Source organism: Tiliqua scincoides, chromosome 8 (assembly GCF_035046505.1).
Source record: "Tiliqua scincoides isolate rTilSci1 chromosome 8, rTilSci1.hap2, whole genome shotgun sequence".
Taxonomy (NCBI): Eukaryota; Metazoa; Chordata; class Lepidosauria; order Squamata; family Scincidae; genus Tiliqua; species Tiliqua scincoides.
In genome coordinates this window covers 44,550,871-44,571,037 of record NC_089828.1, presented here as the reverse complement: position 1 = coordinate 44,571,037, position 20,167 = coordinate 44,550,871, and the positions used below count along the sequence as shown (strand labels likewise).

The following is a 20,167-nucleotide window of genomic DNA, read 5'->3' as shown; positions in this document are numbered from 1 at the left end:
TAATTTCTATCACGTGTTACATAAAGTGGGTTAATGTGTTGGCACAATCCTAGGCACATCTATCTGGAAGTACATTCCAGTGTGTTTGATACAGTGTACACCCAAGGAATTGCAGCCTTAAGAGGTTGACTAAAAAAAACCCACTCGTGTTTCTTGGGCTTATTCCTTTTATGGATATCTCAAGGTTGAAAAACTTTCAGTTCAAGAAGCATGGTGTTGCAGTGGAAGACAATTATTTGTCTATGAAAGCACATAGGAAAAACCTATGGTGGTATTACATGAAAGTGCAGAAAAATTTGCCTTGCAAACTAGGACTTGCTTTTAATCTGAGGCTGTGTTCCCTGTGCTCTATAATAACTTGAAGAATCTGCAATTCTATAAGGCAGCCTTATTGTTCACAAAGCTGTTACGTCAGTGCTTTTCAGCACTGGCAGCGATGCCAATGGAACATGTGCTGCATCCTGCAGTTGGGTGGTACTCAGAGGCCTCAAAGTAAGGGAATGTTTGTTCCCTTACCTAGGAGCTGCATTGCCCTTATGTCAGTGCTGGAAAGCACTGACATGAGGGGTTAGGATTGCGCCCTATGTTACTCAAGGTCCTTTTGTCTTCTATTAGGGGGTTTCATTAAAATTGATACAATATAGTAAAATATCTGAATGAAAATGAACAAAAAGTGAGCCTAATTTGGTTTTATTTCTTACCAGTATCTATAAACCATTAACAAAAACAAGGTATGTGCCTGTTGCCCAGTTTAACCTGCTTAATAAAGGCTTATTTTACCACCCTCTTTATGCTCGGGCTGGATCTTGGATATGATTTGAAAATCTTTCTGGATCCTGCTATGAGCATTGCCATGAATGTTTCACTGACATCTGAGGCTGTACAAGGGTTTTTGAGCAAAATTAGACAACTCATTTGGAATTTAGTTGTCATGTCTAAACAACAGATTTGTGTAGGCCCAGTTCCAATGGAGATCTGTTTATTAGCAGCCTGTGCAGGTATTCCTTCCAAAATATGGAAGAAGTTACTTTGTTTTAACAGTCTGTTCCTAAACATGACCAATTAGTCACAATAGCTATCTGTTTCCTCTTCCCTTTGCCCTGCTTAGCAGGAGCTGAGGCCTGTGCATACTGCCAACCTCCCCTTGCTGCAGGGAATAATGAACAGGCAGCTGGGGGGGCGGGGGAATGGGCCCTGAAGGCCTTTGCCCTCTATATCCATACCATTTAAAGGTTTATAAAGGGAAGCACTGGCATCACAGCCCCAACATGACCATATTTAGCCTAATCTTTATGATCAAAACATCAGGATTGTAGTGTTTCTATGAGTGACCTGGATTAAATTTCCTTAAGTATCTGAAAGAGGCCAATCTTAGATCAGCAGGTGTGTTTGTATTTTGAAATGTACAGATGATAAAAGGTTGTTCATAAACTGATTGGCCTACTTGTTTAGTTACTAGATAACTGAAGATTTTTCACATCAGCAAAACCTTAAAAACTCAGCCATCACAATAGCCCCATGTAAACTGCAGGTGCTGGAAAATTTCTACTGGCTGCCAGCTGGGCCTTGTAATGAGCTTCTGCCCCTCGCCTGAGTATGCTCTGTAGTTTCTTCCTTTTGCATTCTGAAATGTCTTCTAGCTCTTCATCACTAATTTCATAGCCAAATATCTCAATCTGTAAGAAAAACAAAAAGAGCAGGCTGCTGGTGTAATGGAATGTTGTGAAATGCAGCCTAGGAGTAAATGTTAGAAGCAAAGGCTTGATGCAGAAATTGATGAGACTCAAGCTCTGGCCAGTGAGAAGCCTTAGGGCAGGGGTGTCAAACATAAGGCCCAGGGCCGGATGGGGCCTGCAGAAGCTTTTTATCTGGCCCTCAGGCTCTCCGCTACTGAGCAGTGCTGAGGTGTTACTGCTGAAAGGGCAGCCCCCACAAAAATTGGGCTCTCCCATATCTTGAAATATGATAAAGATTTGTGTGTTTTCTGTTCTGTCATTTGTAGTTAATGAATTCTTAAGTGAGAAAAAGTGCTTATTTGGGGTTATGAGTTGTTTAATGACATCACGTCTGGCCTTCAGCAGGCATCCTGAATGCCATTTGGCTCTCGGTATGAAATGACACCTCTGCCTTAGGGGAATTCACAAATGGGGACTGGGTGGTTAGAGGTTTAGCACACCTTTGCATTTTTGTAGTCTTGGTTGTAGTTGTGAAGATGCTTCCTTGTGGTTGCATCCAGGCACTCCTGCTCCTCTATGTTCTGTCCATTAATCACTAAAGACAAAACTGTATTTCAGGTACTAGACAAGCAAAAGTTGCCACCTCTCGTGTTTGTTATAAACACGACTTTCTTATTTAACTGATTCCTGGTTTGAGCTCTCCCAGCATAGTTGGTATATTCAGTTTCAATTTCATCAGGAGCTCTTGTTAAAGAGCATTGCCTTCCCAAAGCAGACCAATATCCAGCACTCTGTCATCAAAAGCCATCAGCCAAATACCTCTCAGTTTACAAATAAGGCATGATGCCTATGATTCCTCCTTATAAGCTGGTATAGTATCTGAACATGTATCTTTTAGCTAACTTGGCTGAAAGTCATTGATAGCCTTATCCTCCATTAATCTGATATTGTAACAAAGGTATCCAAGGTGGTGGCCACATTCTATAACAATGAATTATATCAGTTACACGAAGAAGTACTTCATTCTTAGCCTCAAATTATACCGGTAAAAGTTGCTTTGCTGGATCAGACCAGGGTAATCTTTTCCACATTTTTAAAATACTGCTGTCCTCCAAGGAGCTCAGGGTGGTATACATAGTTCCCTTCTTTTGTCTTCACAACAGCTGTGAGGTTGGTAAGGCTGACAGATAGTAACTGGGCCCAAGGTCACCCAGGAAGCTTCATGGCTGAGCTGGGATTTGATTCTGGATTGTCCAGGTCCAACTCTCAAACCAGTATACTATCCTGGCTTATTTTTTCTGAAATAAACTTTCTAGATTAAATACACAAACAGTTGTGGTAGGCAACTAATACCACTTCAAATGGAAACCATGATCATTACCTAATCAACACACCCACTTAGGCTCCCCTGTCAGCTGTCATTCACCAAATGCAGAGGTAGACATGTAACTGTTCTGATATGCACAGAAAACTGTTGTGATCTCCTTGGACTATGCTTAGATCCAGAGTGAGTGAACCTGAGTCCTCTTTGTGTACACTCAAATCTGGTTGTGTAAGCCCTAAATAATAGGTTCCAATACCAGTGTAGACTTCAGTGGTCACCCTGGATCACGGTTTAACTGGCTTGCCAGTCCATGCTCCAGCTGGAGAAGGGGCCTCATGGACCTTATAGGACATAGCTGCTTTGCATGTAGCTTTCCTGTCTAAAATCTTAGAGATCCACAGCCAGTTGGTTCAGATATTGGCTTACATGGAGACTACAAAGCAGGGCATTTACAGTATATTTTTGCCTTACATTTTGGGCTAGTGTGGGAGATTTCATGTATCTTGCAGATGTGTCGGTAACATCAGTGGGAAGACTTTGAGGTACCACAGACCCCCCAAAGCATAGCTCCCCAGTTAAAAATGAAACTTAACCCATTCGACATAACTCTTAGAAATGAAACCAAGCCCATTGCACAGTAAAGTTTTATTAACTGGTCCTTGGTAAATTGCACCTCTATCCAGAAGGTGTCACTGTCACTTCATAAAAAATAAAATTGTGCAACTAAGAGTTTAAAAAATTTAAAAAGAAAAATCAAGCAGTTGTTCTGGTCCCAAAGTCACCTAAGGTTTATGTGCATTAAACATTATTGCATTAATCTGCATTGTGCGCTGCTTTGAATCCTCTTTAAAAGGTGAGAATTTTTTTTATGTAAAAAAAATTATTATAATTAAAAAGATTCTTAAAAAAGCAGAAGCTGCTTTTTAAAAACCAGGCAAAGGAAACTACTGATTTAAGAGCTAGTTGTGGGGAGAAACAGGACATAAGCAGAATGGTAGTACTGGACAGGCAGACAGGATCTTGTTTGTAGAGACAGGTACTGCTGGATTTTTATGGGGAAAACAATAGTATGTTAAAGACTTTGTGGAACCACTGTGTTCATTCCGTTCCAGCTGACTGCAGAAAAGCAATACCTCAGCAGCACCAAAGGACTCTAGTGCAGAATCACTACACTATGGCTGTACTATTTACTAATAATGGCCAACGCTGTTAATATTTATCTTTCTCTGGCTTGTCTGGGTTAAAAGTGTCTCACTTAAAAAAACAGACTTTAACAGCTCAAACCTAACTACCCATGCTAGTGGGATGTGAACTGCATCCTCTGGTGCAAAGACAGTCACAGAGGCCTCCTCAAGGTAAGGGAACATGCAGTTCCCTTATCTCGGGATTGCATTGGTGTTGGAAAATTGGTTAGAACTGGGCTGTTACAAATGTCCTTTGCAACATTCAGTGGCAAGGAGTTCAACATATCACAGTACAGTATTTGCATTTTGGAAAACCACAACTTACTTGCAGTTGCAGCCTCCATCATCTGCTTCAACAGTTCAAGTGTGAGGGTTCTAGCAGTTTTACCTTCTCTATTGCTTGTTATGTGACTGTGATCTGCAGTTTCAGTGAAAGATCAAAATATGAGACTGGATAATAGGGAATTACAAATAATAACAGCTTTGCAAGTATTTATACAGGTTAACAGCCCACAGCAACATTTTTCTAGACCACCCGTCCCCAAAGACCAGTGTTATTCATTTGCAGCACACTGGCAACCTGAAAACAAAAAACTCTCCCAATTTTATCAACCAGGCAAGCAGCTATTTACAAGCCTGGGACTGTTTTCTAGATTTAAACCTGGGAGACTATGGTCCATATCCATCTTCTGGATGGGCTTGGTGTACTGGCCCTTTATCAGAGAAGAGAGAGACACCTACAGCCCACATAATGTAATGTTTTTCTAGATCTACCAATCCTGCTTGAAAAGCAGCAAGTGTCATTTGCAACCAGGGATCAGGAAGTGGAGTCCAGTGACACCATTGAGAATGTCAAGGCAAAGATCCAGGGCAAAGAAGGTATTCCTCCTGACCAGCCAAAACTGGTCTTTGCAGGCAAGCAGCTAATCACCTGACCAGTGATCTGATTCAAAACCACATCATTTTCACTAACCTGTTTCTGCCAAGAAAAAACGAGGTTGTGAAGTCTCAAGTGACATCTGGGATTGGGGTGAAGGTGCAGGGGCTAGGAGACTGTAATAGAGAAGTCAAAATCCCATGTTTGTTTTTCTCAAAAATATCCCAAGGAATTGCTTTCTTTCGACACACAGCTTTGTTCTACTACACCCCTGGCCATGAAGACATTTAAAGGAGGGGCCATAGCTCAAGTGGTTCAGTATAGACAGTACTGAGCTGGGTGGACCAATTATAGGACTCCATATAAGTTCACTTTATATGTTATTTTAAGTTGTAAGTGCAGAGTCCTGCAATACTATCACAGGGACTGCTGAAAGCAAAAAAATGTCAATGGGTTAAAGTGGAAGTTGCATAATTTATTAACGATACATTGGGAGCAAGAACAGACTGCTACCCATATAATATGTCCGCTCCCATGCTTCTGGGGTAGGAAGACTGCCTAGTTTCTACTGGGAACACTGTGAGTTGGTTCTCACACATGTATCCCTTGATCTCTTGTTACTTGATGACCCCTTTGATTACCTGAAGACACTCAGCTGAACATGTGAATCATCTCTTGCGATTGAATTGATATTGAGTATTCCCAGTGTTCGATCTGTGGCAATTAATCCATGGTGGCTCATTCACAATGCATGTCATTACTAGATGCTAATGTCTATGAGCAAAAAACATGCATCTTTGAAATATGCCAGCTTTTGTCATCTATGCAAGTTGCCATTTTTGGAGTCAGGATGGTTTTCTGCTTCTCCTCCTTCCCAGTCATGCTGACCACTAAACAGGACTTGGGACTTTCTCCTGCAATGTGTGGCTTGGCTCACTTACTTGAATCATCTGCAGCAGGGTGCCCATGGAGTGTGCTCATTCACACTTACCTCCAAGCAGAACAAGTATCAGGAGAAGGCTGCAAGAGAAAGATAAATGTTTGCAAAGCATGACTAAGCAATGATATCTTGGCTGGGAGGGATAACAATTGAGACTCCAGCACAGCACAGAAGCCAAGTTGCTTCCCTTCCCTCATTGTCATTTACTGCCATGAGGGTGCTCATGGACTCAGATAATTAATACACAGAAAATAGCTCTACTGCTTATTCTAAGCAGGCCTGGTCATGTAAGCTGCCTGCGAACCATGCAGAACTTACTCTGAGCTCCTTGAGGAGGTTGAAAAACATTTTAGAAGGCTCCTTTTATTCCCCAGGACTGATCTTTCTTAGTAAGAAAGTCCAATCTTTGGGGCTTTCCTTGAATTCGTTGGGCATGATGCATGGACAATAGCATTTAAGACCCTACCTGGATATGGGACATTGAAAAACAAGAGCTCCTAGCTGATGCCCAAAAAACCTATTCCCCACTTCACTTTGGATTACCCTGGGCAGCTGATTTCAGCAGTAATTATTTAACTTTCTTAACGAATCTGCACGAACGCAGAGTGTTCTCCCTAGCTAGATGTAATGCTCTTCCTTCAAATGAGATGAAAGCTAGGTTTAATGCTAAACAATCCAAAGCATGTCGTTGTGGCACAGGTTCCTTGGAGACAGTCCCCCATATCCTACTAAGTTGTATCCGCTATTCAGATCTAAGGAGCCGGTTTTTACTCCCTCTTCTAATGTCGCTTAATGAATCTGAAATGGACATTGTCATACAATTACTAACTGGTAGGAATGAGGTTGTATCAATTAATATGGCTAAATTTCTTTATCATGTTTATACAAGAATTGTCTCCAGAAGTTGAGCTTAATCAATGTATGATGTGGATAATTTTCCTGGACCATTATTTGGGTTTCTTTGTACATATGCCAATAAAGGTTTTGAAATTGAAATCCTTGAAGAGGAACTAATTTTAATACATTTGCTTAATAGTACTCAAATACTCTAAACCAGTGGTTCTCAAACATTTAGCAACAGGACCCACTTTTTAGCATGAGAATCTGTCAAGACCCACCAGAAGTGATGTCATGACTGGAAGTGACATCATCAAGCAGGAAAATGTTTAATCATCCTACCCACACTTACCCAGGAGTAAGTGCCATTGACTGTCATTGTTAAAAGAATATACATAGTAGCTTGTTAAAAGGGTCTGTAAGATTTCCCCAGATGCAGTCACATCCCATGTTAGCATCAAGTCTTATTAAAAATAAAATATTGAACTGAATAGGGACCCACCTGAAATTGACTTGCAACCCACCTAGTGGGTCCGGACCCACAGTTTGAGAAACACTGCTCTAAACATTTTAACAAAGACTCCTGTGGCACCTTAAAGACCAACGTATTCATTATTACTCATATATTGAAATCCCAACTTTCCCCAAAGACCTCAGAGCTGTGGACATGAGTCCCCCACATCTGCATCCTCACAGCCACCTTGTGAAATAAGTTAGGTTGAAAGACGGTGACTGGCTCAAAATCACTGACTGGACTTTATGGCTGAGCCCTTTGTATGGCCCAGGATCCTTTGTGAAAACCCATATCAGTTGAGTAGGAAATTGATATATTTTTGTAGTATACAAAGAATGCAAGGATTTGAACCTCCCTGGTTCTAGTCTGACACTTAATCTAGCCCCAACACCACATCAGCTGGTATTTACTTTAGCATTAATTTCTACTCATTCCCTCTCCCCAGGAAACTGGTTCTTCTGAGAAGAGGGTTTATGTCTCTTTTAAGAATTTTCAACACATTCTACAAACTATAGTTCCCAGGATCCTTTGTGAAAACCCATAACAGTTGAGCAAGTATGAAACATATTTTTTTTGTAGTATACAAAGAACCCAAGGAGGGAGTTACACTTGAGGTGACCATACAGCTCTGCAAAGCCAATCCATCCATGAGGCTGCCTGAAGCTGTTGCCTCAGAAGGTGAATTTGAGGAGGGGAGGTGACCACTGCCTGCTTTTTCTGCCACTTCTCAAAATTCATGGATTTGAAAATGAAGAGGGAACTAACATAGAAAACAAAGAAGAGTGTGGAATGGTGGGCTAAATACCAGAGATACTTGGAGATGTTCTAGCTTACTGCTCTCCTCTCCTCCAGAATTCTTCTTTTGTTTCGCTTTCCCCTTCCTTTGTGAATCTGAATAGTGGGATGAGGAGCAGTAGAGGCAGTGGCTAATGGCCACCAAGCATGGGTTTAGCCCCTGGCAAGCTGCCCTAGGTGTTGGGGGTGGGTCTTTGCATAGCCAAGGGCTACCATATGGAGTTGCTGCATCAGTAACCACAAGGCCACTGGTTCTTAGACTTTAGAGTGGACTTAATTAAAACAAAACTCTTGCTTTTTGTATTACCATTTTCCACTCCCTGAGTCTGTTGATTTCAGCCTGCAGCTCACCAATCTGTTCCTCTGCTTTTGTTTGCATCTCATGGCAGAACTGCCGCTCCTGATTTGGGGGAGAGAGAGAGATCAACAGGTGCTGTTACTAATGTCTGATGCAAAAAACCCAAGAACAAAAATCAGCTTCCTGATCTCTCTACCATTCTTCCACATTTAAAGGAGGCAGACTTGGTGTCAGCAGGTGGCACCTTTGAGCTACATCCTAGTCCCAGGTCTGCCCTAGGGCCCCCTGGGAATATTTGGTCTTGGTTTTTCAGACTTGCTTTTTTCTTATCCACTATGCCCCTGATGTAGCATTGTTCCAGGGCACTGCGGGGAAAGAAAATGACAGCTGCCAGTGGGGAATATAGGATCAGGAGCCTAAGATGAGGAGGAGTGGCACAGTTCTAAGAGAAATAGGAACAGAGAAGGCACACCACCAAAGAACAGTGGGGTACTGAGAAAAGAGAAGTGGGGGGCAGGCAGGCAGGCAAGCGAGTTTTGCAGTTTAGTTAGGGACTCTGGGAGTAAAGCTAAAACAGTCTGGACTAAAAACACATAAAAGTCATTTGAGAGAGGCTTTCCTTCCTCTGGCCACCACTTTTCCCTCACAATGCCCAGGAAAAATGCCACATCAGGGGCACTGTGGGAAAAACTGGCAATGGCTGGCTGCCAAGAGGAGTGCACTGCTGTTGCCAAAGTAAGCCCCCCCAACCTGAGGGGTCCAAGGGGCACTTTGATCAAGGCTCCCTCAAACTTGCTGCTAGTCCTATAAGGATACCTGTGACAGCTGCTCTTCCAGATGCACCTTCTGCGTTTCAAATTTTCTCTTGGTTTCTTCTAAAAGTTTCAGGAATTGAATCTCCTGTTGCCTACAATTCCATAAAAAACACATAATTGCAGCAGACCACCCAGAAATCTTCTACCACAGATTCCTTGTCGTAAAGGAAGCAAAGATTTAAGCAGCCCAGAATGGAGGTGGCAGGAAATTTTGCCATCAATGAACAGCGAGATTTTACCTCTTGTCCTCTTCCTCTCTGAATCTTTGAAGTCTCTCTTCCTGCTCCATGAGCAAGTCACGCTCCAGGCTGAAAAACCAAATGCATCACATTTGCTTTGCACGAGAATTTTCTATCATGTACTCGTCAAATTCTTCGTGAAGTTCTTGAGAGTGAAACTAAAAATGCCACCTAAAAATGACCCTAAAAATGCCACCAATGTTAGAAGTCAGGCTCAGTATCTAGCTCAGTATTATCAACACTAATTGGCAGCAACTCTCTTGGATTTCACACAGAGGTTATTCCCTGCCCTTCCTGGAGATGCTGGGGATTGAATCTGGGTCCTTCTGCTCTGTAACTGAGCTATAACTGAGAGCCCTTCCCTCTCTTCTCCTTCATACTCCTCTTCCCTTTCAAATCCAGGGAGTGAATGAAGGAATGAGAGCAGGAGGCTTCATGCATCACTGAGTAAAGGGCAGTGGCATCTAACAAGTTGCCTCAGGTTCCAGAGATCTTAGTCTGACACTCTCCTACATTCACATGACATCAAAAGCTTTCCTAGAAAGCCATGTCTTTATTTTCCACCTAAAAGCACATAATGGGAGAGTGTATCTCCAAGGGGTCTCCAAGGGGAGGGTATTCCAGAGACCTGATGCCACCACAGAGAAGACAATGCTTCTAGCAGATGCCCTTTAGATCTCAGCTGGAATTGGCAGCTGAAGGAGGTTCTCAAATGATAACTTTTGTGTTGTGTACAAGAAGGCATATAAGGAAGCAGATGGTCCAGACTAAGCAGCAGGGAAGTACTCAGAGATATGTCATCCTCAGAGCTATAAATCCCACATTCAAGTAGCAGTATGGGGAAAGATGCCCACCTAAAACCCTGGAGTGTTGCTACCAGTCAGAATCAATAGCAATCGTCTAGAGATGGACCAATAGTCAGATTCAGTATAATCAGACCATTTCCAAGTTAAATTTAAAAAAAATTGAAGTATCTACTCTGCAATTTGCATGTTTTCTCTCTGGGGTTTCCTTTCGTGATACTCTGACAGGGGACCACGGAAGAAGAAGAATATTCAAAATCACCGTGTTTTCCTCCTGTCTTCTGGCCTTGTCCTTGGAGGTGCTGCTCTTTGGGGTTCTCTGTAACTCCATGGAGGAAGAGCTCAAGGGGGAAAAAAAGAAATTAAAAAAATTCGTGAGAAGAAATTAATTAATTAATTTAGAAGATTTCTATACTGCCTTCCTCCAGGCTAAGAGCCTGGCATCAAATCTGTTTACAACAAGGTTAAAAATATGTGAACAAACATACTTAAAAAACAATACTTAAAATCACTTTTCACTCTGCATTTTCAGGCTGGCCTGTCCATGAGACCTGGTTCCTTGGAGGTGCAATTTTTTTTTTATTCTGCACAATGCATTGTTCCAAGGCAATGTGGGGAAAGAAAATGGCTGCTGGCTCTTAGATCCAAAGCAAATCAGTCACAGTCTGAGCTAGAACATTGTCTTCCACTCTTCCTTTTAGAACCTAGGGGGTGGGAGGAGGAGGAGCAGCAGAGGTGGCGGCTGGAGGGGCAGGGACATTTGGTGGTGCTGGAGGGTCTTGGCATGGAACTATGGGCAGACTTGTCATCCCCTCCGCACTATGGCAGAGGAAAGGATGGGCAAGACGATGGCTGGATTTTGTGTTCCAGCTTGCTCCAAGTTTGAACAGTAGAAAGTTTTAAGTAGATAAAAGACTTCTCTCATAACCTGTATAATTGTTGTTCCACAGCATGTCTGACTATTTAATAACTCCAAGACTTACAGAGCAATCCTATGCATGTCAATTCAGAAGCAAGTCCAATGGTGTTCAATGGGGCTTACTCCTAAGGGTGCCAAAGAGTGCCTCCCAAACTTTTTGGCATGGACTCTCCTTTTTAAATGACACTCTATCGGGACCCACCTAGGTTTAACAGACTTTTTAAAAAAAGAAGATCTAGAAATAAATAATATTTTATTTATTTATTTATTTATTTATTTATATTAACCAGAAAAAAGACCCTCAAATATTTATCTCCCTATACAGGTAGAACCTGTTTATCTGAGGATTATACATTCATAGATCTGGCTCAACGTGGATCCCCTGGACCCGCGTTGAGCAAGACTCGGCTCAACTGAAGGGGACTGGAGCTGTGCTCTGGTTCCTTCTGGAGGGCTTTCTGAAGCCCAGAGAGGCAGCACACGTCTGCCTGCTGCCTCTTCGGGCTTCAGAATGGCCTGGAGAGGCAAAAAAACTCCACTTCCGGTTTCCCAAGGGAAACCAGAAGTGACTTTTTCACCTTTTAAGGTATTCTAAGGTCTGGGGAAGCCTGCCACTCTGGGCTTCAGAAAGTGTCTGGATGGGCTCCAGTTCCCTTTGGAGGGGTTAATGGGGCAAAGATTGCTATTCACAGAATTCACAGTATTCACAAAATTCAGTATCAGTGGGGGTCCGAGAGCGGATCCCCGCAGATACCAAGGCCTCACCTCTTTTAGATATGCTTGCAAACTGCAGGAGCTGAGCTCTTTGCAGGGTAATTTGCAGCTACAGTATCTGATTTTTGAACAGCCTCAGGGCTTGAGGCAATTAATTATCTGATCTTTCCATCACCCACTGGGGACCCACCAAAAATCATGTCGCAACACACCAGTGGAACCTGACCCACAGTTTCGAAACCACTGGTGTAGAGTATTGCAGCCTTAATCAATGGTTTATATGGCCTGCTACCCTAAGAGGAATACTGTAGTTCCTTCATAGTGCTGTTTTTCAGAATGCAGTGAATAAGGAAGAAGACATCTTGAACAGAAAAACAGTCATCTCAGTATTACCTTGGGTGGGATCATGGATCGGGAAGGGCTCGTTGCTGTCTCTGCACAACTGGCTGTAGAGTTCTTCAGAGAAGTGCTTCCCCACCATGTCTTGGAATGCTACCATAGGCAGGGCTGCTCCCTGAGTTTTCAGTGTTGCTTCCAGTTCAGCTGGCTAAGGCATAAGAAAAGTAGGTGAGTTATTGGTATCTTGGGAAAAGTTGGGGTTCTCCTTCCGTCAGCTTCCTGTCACGAAATCCAGGGGTTGAATCAGGACAAAGGATTACTGTGTTAGGCTTTAGTTTAGTTATCTCCCTGGGACAGTGTATGTCAGTGTTTCTCAACGTTTGTCCTCCACTATACCACCTCACATGGTCCATCTATTTGAAGTACCACCAGAAGTAACTGGCAATGACATCATTTCCAGCTACTTCTAGGTTGGGAGGCCAGATGCAATGCAACAAACACTGGTAAGAGGCTCAGGGTGGATGGGAGGGCTTTTCTGAGTGTGGAAAAGCATGCTTTGAAGCTCTGCGCACTGAACCGAGCCTCCTACTGATGTTTGTTGTGTCGTGTTCCTGGTGACACTGGGCGAAAAGGGATCCAGGGGTTCAGCAAGAACTACCTGACACCACCTCCCCTACTACTGTTGAGAAACACTAGTGACTAGTGTATGCGATGTCCTCACAGTGCCCTCTAAGGCACTGAAGGGAACAGCAATGTACAACATCAGATACAGAACTTCAGGATTGACCACACTTGGTATAAATAGTAGAAGCCTGGTCACTGGCCCTCCCCTGGTCAATAGCATCTCTATAAATATTTTATTTTATTTACCACATTTTTATGCCACTCTTCCTCCAAAGAGCTTGGGTTTTGTTCTCACAATAACCCTGTGAAGTAGGTGAGTCTTAAATCACCCAGGAAGCTTCATGGCTGAGCAGGGATTTGAAACTTTCATTTTATGAACTCTCATAAAGTCCTCATACTTCCTGTCAATTACAGGGGTTGATGTTCCCTTCAGTGCCTGAATTTGGCTCTGAGGCCTGAGTGCATACAGACCAGATCCCAACTAGGAAAGTTGAAAGTTTGGGCTTGTTTCCATGAAGCTCCTCAGGGCTGCAGAATCTGCTGCTGCTGCCGGAGCTGGAGATCTTTTGTATTAGGTTTCCACTGCTTTGTGATAAACAGATCATGAAAAGGTTAGGGTTGCCAACTCTCCGGGACTGACCTAGAGTTTCCAAGGATCAGGGTCAATCTTCAGGTGACTATGAAAGCAATGAAAACAATACTGGAGATTTTAACAGGGTATCTTTGGTTTACTGACATGGCATCATGTTGGGAAAAAATCTCCAGAAATATCTTCAGTTGGAGTTGGAATTTCATAGAGTTGAATTCCTCAACTGTGTTGTGGAATGTCTTTTACAGGACTGATTGGTAGATGATGGTAAAGTTAGGGAAGTTTTTCTGACATTTAGTTTTCAGATATGAATAGCTATTTCTTGCTACTTTTGAGGCTATGCCAATTTCTTTTAGAACTCTTATTAGAACAGCTTTTGATGTTATTTGATTATTATTTTGATGCTTTAGAGCCAGGTTGGTGCAGTGGTTTGGAAGTTAGTCTCAGATCTGGAAGCTTCCACAGGCAGCTGCAAGAAATTATAAATGAAATGGAATGGAATCAATCTTTCCCAGGAGGGTGGAGTTTACATACTGACTGACAGCTGAGCAGCTGGTCTCGGAGCAGAAGGATGAAGACTGTAGCAAAGGCAGGGATGCAATTGTATGATGGCTGCTCAAGACCCAGGATGATTTGGTCCCAGACATACAGCAAGGTCTCCTTGCTTAAGTAGCCTGTAAATAAAGAGAGAGTAGCTTATAAAAAGAGCATCTCTTACTTATTCCAGGCCCACTGTGCCAACACAGTACAGATGGAATTGAGTGGTAGAGTGACTAGTGCAGTAGATAATGGGAATGCTGTGGACACAGTCTGCCTGAATTTCAGTGAAGTAGTTGGCAGTCTGCCATGATATTCTTGTGCATAAAATAGTAAACTGTGGATTTTTACAGTTAGGTAGGTTCAAAGCATGTTGAACAAGGAGGCAGGAGGTGCGGTCTAGAGCAGAGGCTGAGCTGTTGCCTTGCCTGAAAAGCTAAGCAGGATCATTTCGGATCTCGCCTTGGATGGGTGACCAAAAGCTGTTAGCAAGAGTGGAACAATGGGGAGGAGCGTAGAATGTGGAGGAGTCAGCCGGCAAGAACGGATAACATCTTGATAACCAGCCTGGGACGTGATTTGCAGCTGCCTGTGGAAGCTTGGAAAGTGCAAGAGCTGTGCAACCAGGTTTATGCTCAACCTGCCTATGTAAACCACCTTGAGTCTTTAAGAAAGGTGGTATATAAATACTGTAATAAATTAACAAACAATTGTTCCCAACAAGTGCTAATAAATGGCTCTATGTCAACATGGAGTGGGTGTTGAGTGGGGTGTCACAGGGTGCTGCCTTGGGCCATGTGATATTCAATGTTTTTATATATGACCTGGATGAGGGGGTAAAGGGGATGCTTATCAAATTTGCAGGTGACGCAAAATTTGGGGTGGCGGTGGGGAGAGACAGCTAACACCCTGGAAAAAAAATCAAGATTCAAATTGATTTTGACAGGCTTGATCCTTGGGGCCATACCAACAAGACAAATCAAAGGAGGCAAATGTAAGTCCTGCATGTAGATACAAAGAAACAGATATGCAAATACAAGATGTGGGAGACCTGGTTTGGCAATCTAGAAAAGACCTAAGTCAGTGTTTCTCAACCAGTGGTATGGGTTCCACCAGTGGTACTCAAGGTGGTGTTGGGTGGTACTTGTGGGACCCCAGGACACCTGCCGCCTGGCAGTGAGACCAGGAACATGACACAACAGTGGTAGGAGACCCCAAAGCATGATTTTCCGTGCTCGAAAAAGCCCTCATGTCCACCCTGACCCTCTTACTGGTGTATATTATGTCACATCTGGCCTTCCAACTCAGAAGTAATTGGCAATGATGTCATTGCCAGTTACTTCCGGTGGTACTTCAAATAGTTGGACCATGTGAAATGGTATGGTGGAGCACAAATGTTAAGAAAAACTGATCTAGGTGTCTGATTGGACCACAAACTGAACATGAGCCAGCAGTGTGATGATGCTGCAAAAAAGAGGCTAATGCATTAACAGAGGAACAGAGCCCTTGGAGGGTTCTATCCCAGAGGGACAGAGCAATGGTTCCCAAACTGTGGGTCAGGACCCACCAGTGGGTCGTGAAGATTTTTGAAACATTTTAAAAAAACACATCAAAACTTTGTGAGCACCCTTGCTCAGTCTGCAGAAGAAAATTGTTAGCTGGAATGTTAACCTGTGGTTTGAGATAATCTCATATCTATGAATATTGGGGGGGGGGGTATATTCTGTGAATATTGGAGATTACCATTATAAATGGTGCAGTGTGTCTTTCTAGACAGATTGTAGAATCAAAGAGTATGAAAGGACAAAAAAGGCCATTTTGTTCTCTTCATTCAAAATATCTCTTACCCACAAACAATGCAGAGATGGCAGGATGAAGCATGTGCCTTAGCCCTCTCAATAGAGCTTCCTTGGAGTCTTCTTCTGGAAAAAAAAAATTAGATAAAGGACTCCACAGAGTTAACCATTGCCTGAAGTCACAGCCAGCCCAAGGTCTTCCAGCACTTGTGCTAATTGTCTGAAAGCAGAGTAATCAGAAGCACCCTCTTCCTATGGTAAAAATATCGCACCCTGCTAGCTGCTATCAATGAAACATACATAGGAGAAAGGCTTGGTTAAGGTTTCCTAAGAAATAGTTGAATACATGCATCTTCTGAACAGTAGCATAGCTATGGGGGGCACAGAACTAAGTTTTGCAGGGCCATGTAAGCTGCCCATCCCCCTCGCTGTCAGAGTCATTTCCAGCAGCAAGAGAAAAGTGGAGATGTCTCCTCTGCTTTTCTCTCGCCACCAGGAAGGGCTCCAACATGAGGGGCAGAGGCAGCTTACCTGGTGTGTTGAGGTGCCCTGCAAAACTTAGTGTTGTGCGCTCCCCCCCCCCCCCCCGTAGCTGTGGTACTGCTTCTGAAGTGATCAGAGGCCCTACTACTTTGGAAAAGAGAACCCTAGAGCTGTTCTCTTCATGTGGAAGTCTGGTGAGAATGACCTGGCATGGGTATGGAGCCCTGGCAGAGCACATCCTTTCTCCTGCAATGGTCTGGAGAGGAAGAGGGAATGTGAAAAGGAGGGGAGGGAGGAAATAGTGTTAAGGACCACATCTCCTGCAAGAACTATAGAGGTCTTAGATGGTCGTAGATGGTCTTAGGTGACTGGACAGTTCACTGCCCTCCAGAGTCTTGCAGGCAGCATTGCATCCAAATTCCAGTGCTGCTTTCACACCCAGCAGCATTCCAACCTCCTCCTCTGCTGCTCTTCCTCATCTTCCTGTTTCCTGGATTTGGAAAGAAAGAGAGGAATGGACCAGAAGAAAACGTGCAAGGACAAGACAGTGTCCTCCAGAGTGCTGAAAATTTTACTTTCTTCCACATTTCTGCCTCCATTCCATTCCTTTCATTCTTTTTGATTCCAGGAAGCCAGAGTGGCAGAGGTGGGTGTCTCATGGACAAGCTGGTCCTGCCTATAGCCAACCAAGCATTCCAGCTTGTTGACCTGAGCCTACAGAGACCCACTGAGACCTAAATCCACAGATTTACTCCTCCCTACTGATATAGTCACAGCTAGGTATATAGCAGGGCTGTTTTTTTGGGGTTTTTTTTTTGAAGCAAAATTACCTGATTGCATGTACATGCTCTCCAGGAACCTCACCAGATCTCTGTCCAGTTGCTCCAATAGCGAAGCTACTTCTTCCACTGTGCTGGCATGGATGGGATCCTAAGCAGAAACAATCGCATCTCAAGAGAAAATCTTAATACTTTTGTTTAAAGTGTCAGGCTGCAATCCTATTGCAAACCTTCCCCTTTGCCAGATTTGCTTGACTTTGAAGAACTGGCAGCCATGTGACATCACTAGGTCCCACCTTTGGATGGGACGCTGCCAACATTAAACCTAATCCCCTATGAGAAAGACAGTTGGTGCAGCAAAACACATTTCCTGGCTCTGGCCACAGTCTGAAGAACAGTGACACCCCTGAGAATACAGTACAGAAACTGGCCACCCTTTCCTGAAATAAACGTATATCTCAAATGTTTCACATGCAGATGCCACAAGACTTGCTGAACCTTGGTGACAATTTCAGCAGGGTGTCTACAGAGGCATTAGATGTGGGGAGCTTACAAAGGGGAGGGCAGTCAAATGACCTGGGTGGTGGATGGTCTTGGAAGCCAGGGCTGTATCCTCATGAGAGTAAGAAATTCCTCAACCAGGAGAGTGGAAACAGTGTCCACGGAGATGCTGGGGGTAGCCACGTCCAAGATGGCTTGCAGCAGAGGCACTGGCAACAAATAGTCCTGATCATGCAGAGGTGTGGACACGCCCTGAAGCTTGTGGTAGTATGATAGCACGTTCCTCAGACATTTTGCTGCAACTGAGGGAGAGGAGAATGTGTTCAATGGTCAGAGCCCCATATACAATCTTTTCTTGGCTCAAACAGGCAGTATTTTTAAACAAAGTTTGAAAGTGGTTTAGGAGAGGCTCCATTTCCCAGGGTGTAAAGAGGTTTAAATGCCTGTTTCATATCACATTAAATGTTCTGGAAAACTCTCCAGCCTTTTAGCACAGTTCTCATATCATCCTGCAGTGACAGCCACTCACCACTGTTCTCTCTCAGGGACTGGAAAGTTGGCTCAGAATCCAGAAGGGCCTGACACCTCCAAGAGATCTCTCTGTCTTTCAAAGAAGTTGCCCTGTTCACTGCCAGTCGGGAAAGGTACTCTAATCTCGCTAGGAAAGGAGAAGACGGGCAGAGCAGTGAGCACAACCTATCCAGAAACACTCCATCTTGCAAGAGTCAGTATAGCAGGGCAGTTAAGAGAGTGAGCTGGGAAGCATCCACTTCAGCTGTGTCCTCAGCCCTCTCCTTCCATTTGTGACACAGGGCTAAAACTTGGTGACAGTATAGAATTGTTAAGATTTGTTAGATTGTAAGTGTTATGTATGCACGTTATGCAGGATCGAAATCCTGCATAACTGATTGGCTCAGACTTATCGCTGGCCAATCGGGTGAGGGATCGAAATCCTACCATCCAATTGGCCCTCTATTTAATGTTTCAGCTGCACCAATCATGGGAAGCCTGGGCGGAGCTAAAGGGTATAAAAGCCAGGGGTGTTTGCCTTGTGGCAGATTTATTCAGATTCATTGCCAGGTTCTGTTCTGAAGATGGAATAAACATATTGAGCTGTTATCTCTATGCCTTTCTTTATTTGCATGGACCCACTATATAACAGTAAGATTGTTAGAATTGTTAAGATTCAGGGGATAACCCTCTGGAATTTCTCACAACGTCCCTACTTATAAGAATTATGGAGATAATGCATTAATAAGCATCAATATTTTTTTGTCCAAAAAGCCCCTCATCTTACATGGCAGGGCTTATGCCTCCTCTTTTTGCTCCGCACTGTCGAGAAAGAAGAGTGAAACGTAGCATCTAAGGCTCTAGCCGACTACCCCCGTCTTCATGTTTTGCTCCGTTCCACTCTTCCTTTTTTTGAACTTAAGGGGTGGAAGGAGAAGAAGGAGACAGTCAATCTGCCATCTAATGGGCTGGCCCTGAAGATTAACTCAATGATTAATCTTAGAGTTGCGGTAGGTCAGTCTGATGTTTTATAGGCAAAAACACAGACAGTTGGCATCATTAGGACAAAATTCCAGTGCAGTTAGTAATTCTTGATCCACAGCATTTCATAGTGGGGAGTGGGAAAAGAAGAAACCATAGGATCAAATTCAGAAGTATCCTATCCCCACATCCTGATATTAGTGATAAATACCCTTTGAGTTAGAGAGATATAGCCTCCAGGTCAGTCTACGTAAATCAGCAGGTAAGGCTTGGTTAAAAAGAAAGCAAAGTCTCCCCTTCAGATCAGGCCTCTCCTCCAGTAAAGTTACCTGCAAAGGAAGGGGTAAGGATGACTAAATGAAGACTTCTTCTCCACATTGACAATGACATTTCACTCCACTCCTTAGGGCCCTATGTTTGTTGAATGACTGGCTTAATCTAGGGGGTTTCTGAACAGCTGTCCTGAGGCCTTAAGGAAGCACATATTTGATCATCTGTTGCAGATACAAAATAAGCATATGTTCTATTGTATCAACAGGGACGGCTGCAAACTTTTGAGAACTCTTGATTGGGCAGAATTTGAATTCTCTAACAGAGAATTCTGTGAAAAGTGTACAGTTTTTATCACTTGGTCCATTTCAGTATAATTTAAGGTGCATTTGGTTTTGAAAAACTTTCTGTAGTAAAAAAAGAAAATCTTCAAAAATAAAATAAAGCAGCTCTTGGTTCAATTTGGTTTGTAACCTCAGGTAACTCAAGTTATAAGTACAGGTTTGTAACCTTTAACATCACAGTTTGTAACCTTGATCACTAGATTGCTAATTTGCATTTCAAATCTTCTCTTTTTCTTCCACATGAATGACAACTAGGCATTTACTAGAGGGAGGAAGGTGGGAGGGCAACTTAGTCTCATGGGGGGGGAAACACTCTTAGGCTGCAATCCTATACACACTTACCTGGAAATATGTCCTATTGAACATAATGGAACTTACTTCTGAGTAAACATGTATAGGACTGTTGTTAGAAACCATCTGCCTGATGAAGAGCTCTGAGTAACTCAAAAGCTTATACATCCTTACAGCAAATTCAAATG

The 20,167-nt window shown here is 43.2% G+C and overlaps 1 protein-coding gene across 3 annotated transcripts in view; it reads right to left on the bottom strand.

Moving 5' to 3' along the window:
* Window positions 1-177: 177 nt before the first annotated feature.
* LOC136658403 (uncharacterized) overlaps window positions 178-20,167 on the bottom strand; it is a 125,692-nt gene continuing 105,702 nt past the window's right edge. For 2 of the 3 annotated variants that reach the window (XM_066634962.1, XM_066634963.1), the window contains 16 exons: window positions 19,286-19,403; window positions 18,113-18,241; window positions 17,659-17,885; window positions 17,134-17,233; window positions 15,872-15,946; window positions 14,022-14,161; window positions 12,329-12,482; window positions 10,565-10,643; window positions 9,500-9,568; window positions 9,262-9,352; window positions 8,455-8,547; window positions 6,053-6,081; window positions 5,158-5,237; window positions 4,510-4,602; window positions 2,177-2,271; window positions 178-1,676 (listed from right to left, as the gene is read on the bottom strand). In XM_066634962.1, the coding sequence (XP_066491059.1) occupies window positions 1,506-1,676; window positions 2,177-2,271; window positions 4,510-4,602; window positions 5,158-5,237; window positions 6,053-6,081; window positions 8,455-8,547; window positions 9,262-9,352; window positions 9,500-9,568; window positions 10,565-10,643; window positions 12,329-12,482; window positions 14,022-14,161; window positions 15,872-15,946; window positions 17,134-17,233; window positions 17,659-17,885; window positions 18,113-18,241; window positions 19,286-19,403 (1,743 nt within the window). In that variant the 3' untranslated portion in view covers window positions 178-1,505. The remainder of the gene's footprint in view (window positions 1,677-2,176; window positions 2,272-4,509; window positions 4,603-5,157; window positions 5,238-6,052; window positions 6,082-8,454; window positions 8,548-9,261; window positions 9,353-9,499; window positions 9,569-10,564; window positions 10,644-12,328; window positions 12,483-14,021; window positions 14,162-15,871; window positions 15,947-17,133; window positions 17,234-17,658; window positions 17,886-18,112; window positions 18,242-19,285; window positions 19,404-20,167) is intronic. The other variant, XM_066634964.1, reaches the window with a different exon arrangement.